We start from the raw sequence: 18,485 nt of genomic DNA on the forward strand, positions 1-18,485 counted from the left end.
TGGGTTTGGGTTGGGTTTGAAGTGATGTGTTAGAGAGGTGATGTGACTTAAATAAGATGATGTGACTTAAATAGGATAGTGACTTTTTGTCTTTTTTCAATGGAATACTAAAAAAGAATATAAGTTAAATGAAATAAAACACTTAAAAAGAGAATTTATCAAAAAATAACCCTTTAAATTATTTTTATTAAATTAAATCTCAAAATTAATTCAAATAAGAAATATGGATATTTTTTCTTAATTTCATTAATTGGTTGATTTTTATTTTTATTTTTTAACTTATAAAAGTTCAAAATTTATAGTGGGAAAAAAAAAATACAAAGTCAAGGAAATACAAAAAAAAAAAAAAAAATTGCAAGAAATAAAATGATAATTTAATGTATAGGTAAATTACAATTAAAGGGCATTAAGTGTAAAGGGTATTATGGTTATTTGTACAACCAAGTTAACACTGTTTGACTTAAATTAATGAAAAGATGGAATCTTGATAATGTTGAAAAAAGTAAGGGAAGTTTTTGTAATTATTGAAACTATAAGGGAAACCCCTATAATTGTAGAAACCTCAAGGGGAGGTGAGTGTAATTTACCCATAATATAACTTGTCTCACATGTTAAGATAATTACAATTGTGCCATAATTAGAGCATATTGAAAGGTAAGCTATATTCAACTATTTGACATAGGTTCTCTTCTGATCTTAAATTTGTAAAAAAATTAATAATAACATTTTCCCTTCACAAATACAGGAGCTAAACATAATTTTAAACTTTCTTCCGATGTAACCCCCCCCCCCCCCCCCCCAACACACACACACAAAAAAAAAAAAAAAAAAAAAAAAAAAAAACATAATTTTAAACTTTAAATTAAAATCAAGAGTTTATTACATACAAGGGTGGGCCAAGTTTTACGGGCTCAAGGCAAATTGTTAACAAAAAGGTCACCTTTGTTTAATAGATTAAATTAAATGGAATTATTAGTAAAGGGATTAAGTAAAAATAAATTTGTTTTGATGATAGTATGAGAGATAGTTAGTGATAAGATTGTTAAATTATTTTTATATAAAATAAATAAATAAATTTATTTCTATATTAAAAAAAAATTAAAGCAAATAAGTGTACTTGATAAAAAAATATATAATATATATTTTTTAAAATATATATAAAATAAATTCGATCCACTCACTATTTTTCTAACCTTATTCAAAATCTAGCCAAGCTAATCCTTGAAGGGGATTATTAAGCCCCTCACACTGTTAATTCCCCCTACTAAATCATCACCAAACAAAGTGTGACCGAGACCCACACTCATACTAATCCAATCCAGGCCCCTACCCTGCTATGGCCACAGCCAATAAACCAAATAATTAAATTAAAAGGACACTTGATTCTATACATAAATATTTCAAAATTCATGTTATTTAAAAAGTTAGGAAAAATATATAATTTTATAAAATTTTCACCATTGGCAATCATTATGTAAGGTTTAATAGGACAAAATTTTCAACTCATTAAGAGAACATTGATTTTTTTTAGTCCTACCATATTTAGGTTTGAATGTAAGCATATATGGATTAATTACGTTGACAATTCCTCAACTATTTTAAATATTATTATAGTTCCTTTAATTTTAAAAACGTACATTTAAACTGAATTTGTTGACTACAAGCACTACCATCTCCCCTTCAATAGAGAAGGGCGATCCACGTATGTTCATCTGCCCCCTGAATATGTGGATCTTCATCTCCCCATTCAACTTACCTTCCACACTCCAGCAATGAAAGGTAAATTTTTTCATTAGAAAGTTAACCCAATCTAACAGGGAAAGGGAAAAAACAAAAAACTTGATTGAGAAATTGCAATATTTTAACAAGGCTTCTTTTTTTTTTTTTTTTTTTTGAATAAGTAATTTTAACATGAGTTGATTCCACAACCTTGTCTGCAAAAATTTATAATCATTAATAAGAAGACAGGCAGCAAATCTACAAAAATACCAGCCTATAGTCGGTGAATTCACATGTTATTGTAACTAAAAAAGCAAATTACAAAAAATGGTTGGGGTTATAAAAGAATTACAAATTCACTATAGTAAACACACCAAATCTCATGGGTTGTGAGATGGTCAAATGCCACTTGAAGAAGAAAAAAAAAAAGCTGTCCATTCTTTTCTTTTTTTTTCATGTAAACCTAATTCATGAATTTCCGACAGTTAGGAGCTCTACATAAACAGGGGACTTTGGATTCTTCACGCTCATCAGTATCGAACAAGTAATCGTACCTGTCAGACAGTGACCAAACATTATGCAATTGAAAGAATAAAAGGAAATGTCAAGGTTGGATTTAATTCATCGATCTTGTTCAAACCAAAACTGAAGCAACTAAATTTCAAGCAAAATGAATTCAGAGACACATACGTTAACTCATCACCAGCGGCCACATCAGTCTTGGCAATAAGAACTATCCGACTTTCTTCTTCACCCATACTCATGATCCTTGCATAGCAGTTGGGCATGCACTGCAGCAAGTAAAATGTTATATATATACACATGCACACACTAGTGAATTGATATGATAAATAAACAAAATTCGCTAATTTCTAAAATAGAAACTTACAGAATGGTTGATCAATCGTCCTATATTTCCTTTATTTGTAGCATCAATTACTACTTCCTCGCTGATCTTGAATAGCTGCAAAAACATTTCATCACAGTGAACATACAAAAACACACTTGACCAAGTGCAATCAAGAACAATAAACATTGAAATAAGAGGTGTTTTGAACAAGCTTGATTAAAAACTAGCTTGGTTTAATCAAAATGCTAGTAATGTAAAATCGGAATAACAAAAATAAAGAGTCCTACTCAGATAAACAAAGATTCCAGAAATGAATTCAGTTAAAGTTTTGAAATCTTCAAAGAGTACATTGACAATTTGGCAGGTCACTTAAACTTTGTTCAAATCTCAAGTTCTTAGTGAAATCAAAAAAAAACATTGAGAACAGATTGAAAACTGAAAATTGACATGCATGCATGCATGCACACAAAAACAAACAAGCGAACAAAAAGTATCATAAAGAATTAACTCACATAGCAATCTTTTCCTTCTAACCGGTAGCGTGCTTCTCTTAAATCTGCAACACTACGCCTCACCTGCTCACCACGATACTCAAGAACCTGAAGATGTATGTTGCCAGTATCAATGATTATATCACTATCAAGGAAAAAAAATTACATTAAATAAAAGTATGCCACAGAAACTCCAGCGTAATGCAATACTTGAAGAAACTACTTCAGAGAATGGAAGGGAACAGTTTGGGGCATTAGAGTATCATTTCAAAATAAATACAAAACCCAAATGTATATCTACGTCTATAAAACAACATGCATCATATGGAATGCATCAAACATAGAAAAGATTTTTGACATTGGTAATAAAGGAACACACACACACACACAAAGATATAGACTTTTTTCCAAGTCTACACGGGTACCATTTCTCCTTCTTGAATATTCTGACGTGCAAATAGGCCCCATCCATGTATTCCAGATTTACCAAAACAAATCCGATAACGTTCTGTTTTCTGAAAAATGCAAAAGTACTTGTAGAATGAGAGTTATACAAAGTAGGCAACAATAACAGCTCATAGTGAAAGAAAGTTTGCCTGCAAGTGGTTGAGCCGTTCCCTGAATGTAGCAAAAGCCTTTGGATCTTCAACTTCCTATAGAAAGTAACAAAACATGTAAATTACAAATTTATTTATCCTATAAGGAAGCTAACCAAAAGTTGCTTAATAAAAAAAAATTGAGGAAAAAAAGTTCAAATGCATCTTTTGAAAGCATAAAGAAACTCCATATACTGAGGTGTTGAAATTACTCCATCTGAGTTTAAGGAATCTATCTCGTCTAAAGAATGATGGCTTGGCCCCCTCAGTCGGTGGGATATTGGTTCTGCTCCAGCATTCTACAAAACAGTAAGGGGATATATATGAAAGATAGGTCCCAGTTAATATACTGTTACAATCTAGCTAAGAGAGAGAGACCCTTGGCCTTGACCATAAAAACCGCAAGGGTACATAGGAAAACATGCAAGAAAGTAACAAGAATTATCACAAATAAATAAAGAACTTAATTATAAACATTCAAGATGCATTAAAATGGCGTCTAATGCCACATATAAAGAAAAAATTATATATTATACCTTATTGTTTGATCTTCTAAAGATACGACACCTTGCAGCAGAGAGTGGCTCAAAGTCATTAGTATCCACGTTTGAATCATTTGACAGATCAGGAAGTTCTGCTCTCTTAGTTGAAACAAGCCTTGAACCCCTGAAGTAATGTTCTTGCTTCTGGTTTTGGAGCAAGCCTCCAGTAGAGAATACCCCAACCGGAGTCTGCATAATTAACACGCCGTCTGGGTTAGGGTCCCTGCACCAAAACAAACAAGGTATGAAAACACAGTATCTACAATAGCCAAAGCAAAACCAGAACTACCCTACATTTTTCTTGTCTTTGTGGGGTTAGAGGGTTGGGGGCAGGTTAGTGGCTACCAAGCATTAATGAATCCAAAATTCAAATATTCATGCCATTTAAAGCAGACCAGAGCCAAAAAGAAATGGCACTAGTCTAGTGCTCCTTGAACTTGTAAGAGAAGGAAGCAAGAGAATCAAAAAGAAAAAGTAACTCTTTTTCCATGACTTCAGTGAACGAGCAATCAATTGCAGAATTTACTGTTACCGACTTGACGCATTTAGATGCATATGCATTTAACATAAAATATCTCAAAATCAAATCAACAGGCCCCTTTCCCAATTTTTTCGGGTAGGCTAAATGAATCACTTTCTTCTAGTTGACTCTATTAACCAATATGCATTTAACATAACATATCTTATGTCCTTTCTTACTGTCTCAATTTGTGTCCTTGGCCTACCCCTATTTCTTTTAGCACCGTCAACATAGTTCAAATCACTCCATACTGAGACAGTAGTTGGTCGTGGTACCATCTTGAACAACTTTAGCTTCTTTTTATCTACAAATGGTGCGTTTGTAACTTCCCCTAATGCATTCATTTCCTAATCTCTCTTTTCTGGTAACCGTAATCCTCCATCTTAATATTATCATTTTAGCTACTCTCATTTTTTGACTATGTTAACCAAGCACCATTATGTAACCATAAATCATAGCACACCTTATAAACGTCCTATAAAACAAGCTAGATTTCACACCTGACTGCTAACCTCTGCTATAGAGATTATAAAAAAAATGGGATCTATTTTGCACCAAAAACTGTAAATGTAAGTGAAAAACGAAGCGACGGTGAAGAAGAAAAATAATTGAAGGAAACAGAAGAGGGACAAAATTCTACCTGTGAGCCGCACAATATGAAACCCATTTGGTCATTTGTTTCCCATTCTTCTCCAAGCAATGCATCTGAAAGTCAAATCATGATAATCACAAACCTAGCAGTGGAAAGAAAATGGAAAGTATTCCCTGTTAAGTGAAGGGATATCTTACAGAGCATTTTGAGCATTAAAATATCACAATAACCATGTCAATTTGAATCTTTGGTCTTGTCTAAAATAACTCATTTATCACCACTAAATTGGCACATTCTCTTTTTTTGCTATATATCAGAATATCATCGGTTAGTGTTAGAATTTCCCATCTTTACCTTCACCTACTCCACTACACACTCCACTACACACTCCACTTCACCTAACCCACTATCACCTCCACTACACCTACTACCACATTACCTTCACCTACTCCACTACACACTCCACTTCACCTACCTCTACTCCACTACACACTCCACTTCACCTAACCCACTATCACCTCCACTACACCTACTACCACATTTTCTTCTATATATAGATTGTATAGGAATTGTAATTAATGCATCTTGTAATATATCAATAAACATCAATCAATAATACATAAATTTTTACATGGTATCAGAGCAAGGTTAAGACCTTAGTATTTCTCGCTTCACCGGCGGGCGGCAACCTCGCCTTGGCCGCCCGCCGGACCTCAACCTATTCCGCTTATTTTCTACACATACCTTGACTTCTTCAACATTCACCTTCAAGATCAGAGCATCGACACCATCACCCAGCCACATGTACGCCTCATGTGCAGCTTCGGCGGCAAGATCCTTCCCCGGCCCCACGACAACCAACTCCGCTATGTCGGCGGCGGCACCCGCATCATCGCCGTGACCCGCCGTACCACCTTCTCATCTCTCCTTAGCATAAAGCACAGGCTCCAACATTTTCTTACACCCCTCCTCCGCTATGTCGGCGGCGGCACCCGCATCATCGTCTAGCCTCTATCGCCGTTCACCTCGCCTCTCACATATCCGTGGTTGTACTCTTACTCGTCGTTGGCGTTTCTGGCGCTGCTTTTCTGCTCGTCACTGTTGTTTTTTTCCCGATTTGCTCTCTCTCTCTTAGCCATGGATTTGGGTGTGGGGTGTAGAGCTGTGGCTCTGTTGTTGGTAGCCATGTTTGCTGGCTTGAAGGTTTCAATGGCAGCAGTGTACAAGGTTGGGGACTCCACTGGTTGAACCATCATTGGGAATATTGATTACAAGGCCTGGGCTGCTTCCAAGACGTTTCATGTTGGAGATGTCATCATTTTCGAATACAATTTTCAATGTCACGTGTTGCAAGTGCCCCACAAAGAATACCAAGCCTGTAGAAGTGTAAGACAGTAACATGCATCTTCACATACAGCTTGGGTAATGTGTAACTGTCAAAAGCACAAGCTTCTTGGACATCCCTCTCTCTCTCTCTCTCCATGGACCCAACATCATCATCATGCACCCACTCTATCTCCCTCTCTCTCTCATCTTTTCCCACTTTCAAACCCACTTTAATCATATCTCTCCTTTCTCTTAATTTATTTCATCCACGTTCTTTCACCCTTTTCTTTTATTTTAATATATATATATATATATATATATATATATATATATATATATATATATATATATATATTTATTTTATTATAATATATTTTCCCTATCCCTTGTTAGTAAGCATCACCCGTTTTTCATTCTCTTATTATTATTTATTTTATATTCCACAAAAAAAAAAAAAAAAAAAAAAAAAAAAAAATCACACTGCTGTTTTTCTTATCACCCATCCACAAATATTTTTCTCTATTTTCTTTATCCATTATTTTCTTTTATTTTATTTTTCTTATTAAACAAAACAACACCACAAAATAACACCAACAACATTCCACAACCTTGTCATTTTATTCATATCAGGGGATCAACCCCGATCACACTTTTACATCAAAAAAAAAAAAAAAAAAAAAAAAAACCCACACAAACAAAAACAAAACTACCACACCCACAGTGGGATTTTTTCTTCTCTACTCAGCCGCCGGTCTTTTCTTCTTGCCTCCGTCCTGGGTGGCCCTTGCCGGTGTTGCCTCCGTGCTTCCTAGTCCACCGAGCACGTTCACTCCCCCGTACTCCTCCACTGCAGCATATGGCGGACCTCCAAATCGAAACATCACGGTGGCCTTCCGCTTCAGCTCCTTATTTTCCGCCTTTAGCACACTTATCTCTGCTCGCGCATCCTTATACATGCGCTGGAGCAGAGCCAGTTGGGCGTTTAACTGCTGCACCTCATTTGTCCTACTCTGCAGCCGGTTCGACAAATTTGTGACCGCCGTCATGGTTTCCACGCATGACTTCAGAGTATACTGATTAGCCTCAATATCAGTTTGCACCGCCATTTTTTGCTCCACCGACCGCATCGGAAAGTTCAATGGAGCAAAACCAGAGGTGTTTGGTTGAGGTTCACTGGCCACCGCACCAGTTATTTCTCTTGTGGGCTCGTTCAGTTCTGGAAAGAGCGTGAGCAGGTTCTGGGTAGCTGGACAGGAAGAAGAGGCCATGTTTTTGGGTTGCTAAGTGTTTCAGCGAAATAGCAATTTCAGACTGGTAATGTTCGGAAGGGTTGGTGACAGAATGGCAACAAAGTGTTCCACAGTTTCTCTCTCCGCAGAGGCAGAGTTTTTTCAGCGAAGGGTTGGTTTCAGAGGTTTCAGAATGGTATGCCTCAGCCTCAGCCTTCGTCTTGGTTAAATAGCCGAGGCAGCCACGCGTATCGCGCGCCTCTTGCCGCCCGACAAACTGGCACGCCTTTTCATGGCACATCTTTTGACAAAGTGGACACGCCTTTTGATGGCACGCCTTTTGATGGCACGCCTTTTGATGAATTGGGCACGCCTTTTGATGGCACGCCTTTTGACAAAATTGGGCACACCTTTTGAGGGTGCAACTTTTTAAGAGTCCGACAAGACTCTGTAAACTGTCCCGACATTGATTCCGGTTAGTTTTTACAAGTGTCCGACAAGACTCTGTAAACTGTCCCGACATTGATTCCGGTTAGCTCCTTTATGGGTCCGACAAGACTCTGTAAACTGTCCCGACATTGATTCCGGTTAGTTTCTACAAGGGTCCAGCAAGACTCCGTAAACTGTCACAACATTGTCTTCTACAACGGTCCGACATGACCCCATAAACTGTCTTCTACATCGGTCTGACACCACCATACAGTGTCCTCTACAACGTTATGACACCCCATACAGTGTCTTCACCAACGGTCTGACACGACCATACAGTGTCTCCTATCCTTTTTTATTTTTATGTATTTTCTTGTTTTGTTACTCTCTCCAAACTCAAGTTGGTTAGTTTCTCTCCTCCTTGAGTTTGCGGGGGGCTGTTAGAATTTCCCATCTTTACCTTCACCTACTCCACTACACACTCCACTTCACCTACCTCTACTCCACTACACACTCCACTTCACCTAACCCACTATCACCTCCACTACACCTACTACCACATTACCTTCACCTACTCCACTACACACTCCACTTCACCTACCTCTACTCCACTACACACTCCACTTCACCTAACCCACTATCACCTCCACTACACCTACTACCACATTTTCTTCTATATATAGATTGTATAGGAATTGTAATTAATGCATCTTGTAATATATCAATAAACATCAATCAATAATACATAAATTTTTACAGGAATTACAAAGGTGCATTGTGCATTGGCACAATCAATTCAGTGATCATGGAATTCTAGTTGGTTGAGAGCACCCTTTTCAGCTTTATTCTATCAACCCTTTCTATAAATACCACGCACACTGTACAATTTGTATAGATCTCAAAGATGCTACAAATGAGCATAATACTACAACCCTTTTACTACAGCAATGGATACCATGAGAATCAATTATGGCATTTCTGGTAGTATGGATCCATATTACGTCAATCATTGCTTATAAGATCTTGCCCCTTTGACAAACATGAACAGAATAAGATGCAATGATCTGATGGTCATTCAAATATGAAAACAGATTTCTATTAAACACCATAGACAAGGTATTCCGTTTATTTATTCCAACTCGAGAACTGTAATGAGATAATCATCCTAAAATGCATATGAATACAGACGTGTTGTAAATTTATTGCAAACCATTCTGAACTCCAAATAATAATTTCAATAGCTTAAGTAGCCTATAAAAATAGTGTAGTTTCTCAAAATTATTTGTTCATAAATAGAAAAAGAAACATGGCAAACTTACTTCCATGCGATATCCTGCTCTCAATGCACACATTGAATGAAAAGCAGTGGCACACTTGTAACACTGAGTGCAAGAACCATGAGTCTGCTTGCAAATAACACATGGCTGCAGTTCAAACAAATGTATCACATTTAAAATAGAAGGTTAGAAACATGAGCGCATATCACCAGATGAATTTCACGGTGTTTTTTTTCAGCCTCCTATGTAGATTCACACAACAAACACTGTGTACATGCAGGAGCCATCATATTTAAAAAATAATAGTCGGTCCATTTTGTTTCTAAATATGGTGGATCCTAGATGTACAATTGTCATTTTTTGTGTGGATTCATGTAGAGGAGGTGAAAAAACCAAAGACATAACATTTTCCTAGGAACAATGGCAAATTGTTCCACTAAATAGCAATTATACATTTATCATCTAACATATACTCTAAAATCAGAAGCATATACACTTCCAAGAAGTTGGAGTGCCTGTCAAACACTGACACTTGTCAAACACTTTGTGTCCTACTATTTTTTTCAAAAAATTGACCCAGACACACTTCGGACACTTAGGTGAACACACGTAACAAGTTAGAAAAAATAAATTTGGATACAACATAAATTTATACATATTAATCCCTCCTACTTTAAACCTAAGAAATTAATGTTTATCATCTTTGAATGAAAATCATATATATGAAAAATAATACAAATATATCTTTTGCACGTGTCCCTCACATGCCATGTCTTCTATTTTTTCAAAATTATCATGCTAGTGCGTCCATGCCCAAGTAACTAATTTGGCAAAGATCGAGGGCACCTTGAGAGCATCTATAATATATAATTTTATATATCATATTATTTTTAAAAAAAATAATTTATTTAAGTATTGTTATATTTTAATATAATTAAGATTATATTAGTAATTATTTGCATAATTTGAGTCAAATAATTTTTATACTAAATATCTAGATGCTTTTACTAGCTGATTCAGTACTTAATTTTTTGTAAGTTCAATAAAATCAAGACACGTAAACAAATAACAAAAAATGGAGTCGAGTGGTGCAACAGAAGCTTCTCTTAATTCATAAAAGTGACAGGTTCAAATTCAAATCCTTCAAAAAGCATTGTTGTTTTATTATTATACACGGACACACAACGAGCCAGCGAGGTGATGGAGGATACTAGGTGAACGTGGTACACTAGTAGTTTATGTGTTATTCAATTATTGGCTAATCCATCAGTGGCTGGGGGAATTCATGAACTGAAATTAATTGATCCACAGATTAATCATGGATTAAAACTCAATCCGTCAATTTGCATTCTAGTTGACGATTCACCACCCATATTGCTTCAAAACTCAACAAAGGCACATCCAAACTATTTCAAACCAGCTAAAACCGCATGTTTTGCTGGTATAAGAAGCACGGACACTTTAACATGGTAATTTTTTTGGAAAAAAAGGACACCACGCGGATATATAATTTTATATATTTATTTTGTCATATTTATGAATAATAATTCTTCAATGATAATATTAAAAAAAAAATAATCTAATAACAGTATAACACTAAATTATATTCCAGCCTTGAAGCACTGCTGTCAGAAAATTTTATTGCGTCACTGTGTCAGTTAGAAACACCATTTCTACAATGATTTTAAATAAGACTCATACCTTTACAAAAGAATGTGATGGAATTCTAAGAATTCCAACTGCAGGCTCCATCTTCTCAGCATCTACAAAAGCAACTTCAGGCTGGAACCAAGCACATGTGACATGGACCCACAGGGAGTCAACATCAGTTGGTTTCAAAGCTCCCCCTGCAGATGCAGCATTCAAATCTATAAGAATCAAAAAACAGAAAATGAAACTGGGTATTTAACGCATAAATAAGGATATCAACGGGAATGCCTTTAACAGGGCAGAGACAACACTCCCTCTCAACATTAGGAGTTTCGCATGCTCTGCAAACCCATGATGTAAAATCCTGAACATTGTTTGCTCCATAGCACTCTTGATGGACTGCTATTTGACACCTGAACTCAACAAGTTAACAATAAAATTGACTCAATGATTCGACTAGAGTGCCTAAATCAGGTGCTATCTCATCTCAGCAAATAAATTGTAATTCAAATGCATAAAATGTGATGATTAAGCATAAAGATTCATGAAGAATAGTAACACCTGTTGCAAATAACAATTTTGTTATAGTCCCAATCCTCAACCCATCTACATATAGCACATCGTTCTGTTGTCCACTTTGCATGAACAGGTTCATATTTCTCTGTCACAGTAAAAACAGTGGCAAAATCAATTAACTGCTCAGTAAGATTTACCCAACAAATGCTCTCACTCCATGTTCAACAAATAATACATAAACAACTTCAATGTGTAAAAATTTCAGTGAAGTACAGTGTTACCTTGGAGAAAAGAAAGTAGCTGCTGTTTATTTAACTTCAGCGGATTAAAGCCATTTGCATTATACTCTGCGATCTGCAAGGATATATGCATAGTGTCAATTCATTAACCATATTACTGGATTATCATATGATGATTTTTAAACTTTCCATAGAAAAAGATAGACTAGAAACAACATTTGTTATGTCAATGACACCAAAGGGATATTAAATGAATGGAATTGGGATATGGATGGAATATAATGAAACATAGCCACTTTGAGGTTCCCTATGAAATGAGGCATGGAAGGGAGCCACTACAAAGAAGTTCCGGGAGTTACGAAGGAAGCATCAAGTTAGCCTACAAAAGACGAAAAGTCTCCATCTTCAGAAGTCAAAGATGGGAAGGGGAGCTCAAAAACAGAATTAAAAAATGTGTTATAATACCAGATGTTACAAGCTCATAGTTTCACAGAAACACATTACATGTTCATGCTACAAGCATCCGACATTCCAAAACCAAAACACATATAAATCAAGGCTAAATAGAACAGTTTCAGAATACAGAATAATAATATCTTAACAAAGGCAGGATAACTAACATATGTGCATCTAGCCAATGGATAACCCATTTTACCAAGTTTAAATATAATGCTTAACACTCACTATAGAGGAACAATTTAAACACAAAATAGTGAAGTAACAAGTAGACATTATCTACCATCCTCCAGCAAGCTACAACACTCAATTTGGTTATTACCTCGATCCAGAATAGAGAAAAGATGCAACAAAAATTCAGAATATTAGAATATAATGTGATATTCACATGATGTCAACCATGCATTTGATGCATAGAACAACCCGTACTCACCAATAAAAAAAGCAGTTTATTATCATAGCCTGTTACTATTAAACTGAATAAACAAGTCAAAAAACAGATTAGACAAGATAATTAGGTAAAGCTTCAGAATGAAAGGATCTGGTACAAACCCATTTCTCCAGCGTTAGAGTTGAACCCTTCACTTTGATGCTAACCTTCCATTTTTTCGCTCTAGAACCTGTATGTCGTTCCCATTCACCAACTGTTTGTTTCTTTGTTCCACATGAACCACACTTGCACTCAACTCTAAAGATGAAGAAAACATAAGCAAATTAAACATCATACCTAATTTTCTTTTACAATACATCACAGATACAAGCCAAATTGATAAACCAAGTTCGAAATCGGTGCTTAAGAATTAGACGAATTCAACAGTTGGACACATACCCATACTTGACCCTCCACCCAAGTCCATCTAACATAGGTAAAGATTAACTGCATCCTAGATTCTAGCAGGTATTTTCCAGGAGAGTAAAGAACATTATAAGAATCCATGTAAAAATCATCCTTTATGTTATGGGTCAGAACTTACAAATGAAGACTTGGAAAATAGATCCCTTCCATTCCAGTGCAGACAACAGTTACTTTTTCAGGCATCACAGTTTGACCACTGTTTTCAGTAGGCCTGTTTAAATGATCAATCACATCATTAAGCATAAAACTTCCAACATCCAAAAGAGCTTTAAGAAAGTAACATACAACGTTGCTCACAAGCAGATTGCAGATAAGATAAATTCCATGTATGCTAATGTACCTGACTTTTGACTGCTGTTTTTCTGTAACCAATAGTTCACAATTAGACTCTCCTTTGCACTCAGGGCAGTAATAATCAGTGTGCTCCAGATCCTTCAAAATTTAATCCATTCAGTAACTCTTCCACATCACAAAGTCATGCAAGACAGATATAGAAAAATGCAAACCCTAAGATTGCAGATCAAGCATGGTACAAGGGCAGACCTTTAAAAGTTTGCCACAAATTTTGGCACACTCAGCATGCACCCAAACATTGCAACCATCACAGCATACCTAAAGAAAACATCCATTAATTAAATAATCTTTCAGAAGAGAATGATACAAAATTAAATACAATGCTGATTATCTCACCCAGCTCCCACCATCTGAATGATGCCAAATCTTCTTGCATACACCACAATATTGTTTTGATTTCCATAACTGTGAAAACCATTCATGCGTACATAACATAAAAACATTGTATTTTAATCTAATTAAAAGTAAACTTTAAAACAAATTTAGGCATTTCATATTAACCTTAGCACAATGTTCGCATAAATACTGTACTTCACAAGTTGAGCCCTTCTTTTTCTTCGTTGTTTTGCATGGCAGAATCAAGCCACAGCTGTGACAAAGTTGTGTGTCCTTCTTCTTATAATATGCATCCTGCAAAGTAAAATATATCAGGAGCAATTAAACAACAATTTGAAAGTACTTCAGTTGAACTAATAACTTAAAAGGTTAAAATTCAAAAGATAATGTTAAGGACATCTGCATATGCATTATAAAGCAGCACTTTGCATTTTGTCAATGTTAAATGAAAATGGTTCACTGTAGCTCGTATACAGAACCCTGGTCTTATTCAGTTGCTTTCCTGTTATTTTCCATTTTATCATTACGTATACACTCATGTGGGAAGAGATGACGAGGAAGGAAGAACATCACTATCTTCAACTTTGAAGACCCTAAAATCTAGCATAAGCCATATAATCAACCAACACCAAGTCCTTGAGTCCACAAGGAAAGTAGAAAAGCTCTCTAAATATATTTAACCAGATGGTTTCAATAAAGCTCAACATTAGCACTTTCTAAGGGCATCTCCAACCCTTAACTCAAACCTATATCAAATTTAAAATTTGGTAAAATTACTCAAAAACCACTCCACTCTTTGACTCAAACTTATATCAAATAGAGTATTACCCTTTTTTTTTTAACCCAAATCAAGGGAGACTCAAATTTTTTAAGACCATTTTGTAGCTTTCAAATCAGGGCCGGTCCTGAGATTTTCGGGATCCAAAACCGATAATCAACTAATAAATTTCTAGGGCTCTTCACATTTGTTTTTTTCATTGAATGAAAAAAATAATAATAATAAATAATAAATAAATAAAATAAAATTTGAAAGTAAAGGACAAAAGATTTGCATCAAAATCACAAAACATACTTAGCATTACATTACAACAACTAATAAGTATTGCTTGATCCTCGCTCTTCTTGCATTTTTAGAAGCAAATAAATCAATAATACTTGCATACTTTAGTTTTTTTTGAAAAATCATTTTCAATGGATGACAATACTAATTATTTTAAATCGGTCTTTCAATTTTTTAATGGATCAATTTATTTTAAGTTAATTTGGGCCTTCTTTAATTTTTTTTGGACTTAAAATATACTTAATATATTACACTAAACTATAATAGGAGAGGTCCCTTTTTTGAATTTATTTTCAATGGATAGCAATGCTAATTTTTTCGAATAGGCCTTTAAATTTTTTAATCGGTCAATTTATTTTAAGTTAGTTTGGGCCTTCTTTAAATTTTTTTTGAACTTAAAATATAACTAATATATTATAATAGGAAGGAGCCCTTTTTTTGGGTCTATTTTGAGGGGCCTTAGGCCATGGCCTTGTGGGCCTATGCCCAAGGCCGGCTCTGTTTCAAATTTACAACTTTGCCACTACTGAAGCTTATACTTAAATTTACGGTTGAATCTAAGTTCCGTTGGAGTGCTTCATATGAAAAAAGCTTTTACTCAAATTTAAGTAAAAAATTGTTCGACAGGAGAGGGCCTAAGGCCTATATAGGGCTTAAGGCCTACCAGTGACCTATAAGCTTAAGATCTCTAATCAGGTAACAATCTTGTTATCAAATAGGTTGGTGACATTCCAAAAGCAACGCCATTTCATCTGCAACAAGTCAGCGCAAGAGATTTTATTTTAGAGTAGCATCTGATATTCTGATGTCATGATGAAGTTGGCTGGATATGTCCAACCTTCCTGAAAACTATCTTGTCACTCAACAATTGAAACCCATTTACAGACCTTTGAAACATCAACCTAACAAAATATTTAAGTAACATCAACCTAACAATAGCAATAAACTAAAAAACATAAACTGTAACCCTGAAGTAATTCAGAAGAATAATTTTAAAATCATGCTCCAAAAAATTAAAAAAATAGAAAGAACTCAGCTATGTTGATAGACTTCTACATTCCCTTTAATTGTGCCCCAAAAAACTTTTTTCAATCATCAATTATTAGCAAAAAGTTGGAATCAATGAAGACAAAATTGGGATCTGCAACTTGCCTGGCTATGAGACCAGCCCTCTTGATCATGATTGGAACCAGTTGCCTCTTGAATTTCAATGTGATTTGTTGCAGGATCAGTTTCAAGTCCTGTATCAGTGTAACCATTTTCTGCTAAAATTGCCTCGTCTATTGCCATTTGAAAATCTATTGGCTTGCTGCCATACAACTGTGTCTGCGTCCGAAATCTGAACAAGAGAAATTTTGGTGAAACCCAATATCCTAATCACAATGAAATTGCAATTTTATTAAAACCCATATCGTACTCACCTGTCCATGTACTCTAAGAATGGGAAAATCATTCCATCTTTCACCCATGCATAGTCCTGCAAATAACAATCAATTTAGGTCCACCAAATATATATATATATATATATATATATATATATATATATATATATATGAATGTTTGTTTAGAGAGAGAGAGAGAGAGAGAGAGAGAGAGAGAACCCTTTGTTTTCCATTTTTTGAAAATCCATAATACATAACACAGATGGTGCCGGGAACACAAGCCTTCAGGACCGGCTTAGGAGCTTGCCAAAGGGGATCGATCACAATAGCCGGCCAAGCCGGGTATTTCTTCCCTGATTTTGCCCAAACGATATCACCTAAAACAAAGTCCTCTGGCTTATAAAAGTCCGTCCTCTTCGAAGCTTTCCCTGCCGATTTCTCTTCACCGCTAAAATTACTAGGCAGCCTTGGAACATACTCATCAGCTTCTAACAAAGGTGAACTGTTCTCCTCATGAATCGATGTTACAGAGCTTCGAGAACTCAAATCCTTGAACCCATTGCACCCAATTGCTCCCTCCTCCTCTACTTCCACAGAAAACGGATTAAAACTATGTTTTTGTAAACTACACTTGTCTCCCAATTCACGTATAATTCTCTTTTTATTGAACATTGCAGTTTCACTACCATCAAAACACGATTCGTTATCATCATCAAGTGTAGAACAGTTCTTCTTCTTCCATGAATCGATAACAGAGTCATTGAATCGAGACGGAAGTACCTGAACACGTCCTCGCGACGATCTCAAAAGCGGAGGACGACTCTGATTTCCATTATTAGGGTTGTTGAAATCCGATTCAACTTCGACGGCAAGATACGAAACTCCGTTGCAACAAGAATCCACGACGCTACTGTAACCTCCTTCATCGCCATGAATCCTATCGAAGCCCTTCTTCACGGGAACTGAGTAAAACCCATTTTTCTTCTGCTTCTTCGGATTGACAGAACCCGCCTCTCTCTCCTCCTCTTCCGAATCAATGTCCTCCGCCATGCACCGCTTGAGGTTCTGCATTTCGAATTTCATCGTCCGTCTAAAAATCATCTTCTCCAAACATTTTAACCTATCGAATTCGCTTCCCGAATCAACAACATAACCCTAATTTCACAACAAACTTCGATTCAAACAAACACCAAACCTCAGAATCTCGCCGAATTGTTCCCCAATTTGAACCCAAAATTATCCTATTAAGCACGATTCCAAAATCAACCCAGTTCACGTCAATCTCCTCCGAAACCCTAATTCCCACAATGTAACAGTAAACTGACGAAATTCAACGAAATCCGACGGAATCTTTTTCTTCCGCGAACCGAATCGGAGAGAATTCGATGTTTGGGTAAGGAAGAAACAAGAATTTTCCAGGAAAACAAAAAGGAAAATTGACAAAGAAAAAGGAATCGAATTGGAGGATGAGAAACTGATAGCTGTTGAGTAGTCGACGAGAGATCTGTCCGTCGGAGAGACGAGGAAGGCAGATTATATACGTGGTGCGTGGGTAGGGTGCGAGTTTTTTTGATTATTTAAATAATAAAAATAAAAACAAGTTTTTTATTTTTTTAATGTAGGACTGGTTTTCAAGTTGTTTTGGAGCTTTTATGGGGTGTGTTGTTGGCGCGCGTGTGTGTCTGTTTTTTCTTTTTTTTTTCTTTGTTTTTTGGTTTTGGGCTCCAACAAAATTTGGGGCGAAATTTCGAAGCCGTAATGGAAAATTGCGAGGGAGACGAAGGTCAAGCGCCAAAACAAAATGTGGTGTGCGGCCGAAATTTTGGTTTCATTTTTATAATTTATTTTTTATAAAAATATTTTTATACCTAAAAAGTTTTTTTTTTTTTTTAAAAACATATAAAGCAGTTTTATTAAAATAAAAATAACTAATATACCAATTAAGAAAATGAAAATAATAAAATTTTAAAGGGCCAAATAAATAATTTAACAAAAATTATAAACAACAAAAAAATAAATTCATCAAAAAAATAGTTACTGTTTAAGAAAAATCATTAATCTTTTT

The 18,485-nt window shown here is 35.5% G+C and overlaps 1 protein-coding gene across 1 annotated transcript; it reads right to left on the bottom strand.

Moving 5' to 3' along the window:
- Positions 1-1,930: 1,930 nt before the first annotated feature.
- SDG14 (SET domain protein 14) lies at positions 1,931-18,073 on the bottom strand. The gene is made up of 23 exons (XM_028270603.2): positions 16,640-18,073; positions 16,460-16,515; positions 16,191-16,377; positions 14,144-14,272; positions 13,979-14,047; positions 13,832-13,900; positions 13,629-13,720; positions 13,407-13,499; positions 12,985-13,120; positions 12,019-12,091; positions 11,783-11,882; positions 11,510-11,634; positions 11,273-11,418; positions 9,614-9,718; positions 5,359-5,423; positions 4,193-4,421; positions 3,869-3,955; positions 3,657-3,713; positions 3,486-3,575; positions 3,082-3,168; positions 2,609-2,683; positions 2,410-2,510; positions 1,931-2,273 (listed from the first exon to the last, which is right to left on the bottom strand). The coding sequence occupies exons 1-23, from the start codon at positions 17,519-17,521 to the stop codon at positions 2,183-2,185; spliced, it is 3,144 nt and encodes a 1,047-aa protein (XP_028126404.2). The 5' UTR covers positions 17,522-18,073; the 3' UTR covers positions 1,931-2,182.
- Positions 18,074-18,485: the final 412 nt, after the last annotated feature.

This window comes from Camellia sinensis, chromosome 5, assembly GCF_055761805.1.
Source record: "Camellia sinensis isolate YWXY chromosome 5, ASM5576180v1, whole genome shotgun sequence".
Classification (NCBI taxonomy): Eukaryota; Viridiplantae; Streptophyta; class Magnoliopsida; order Ericales; family Theaceae; genus Camellia; species Camellia sinensis.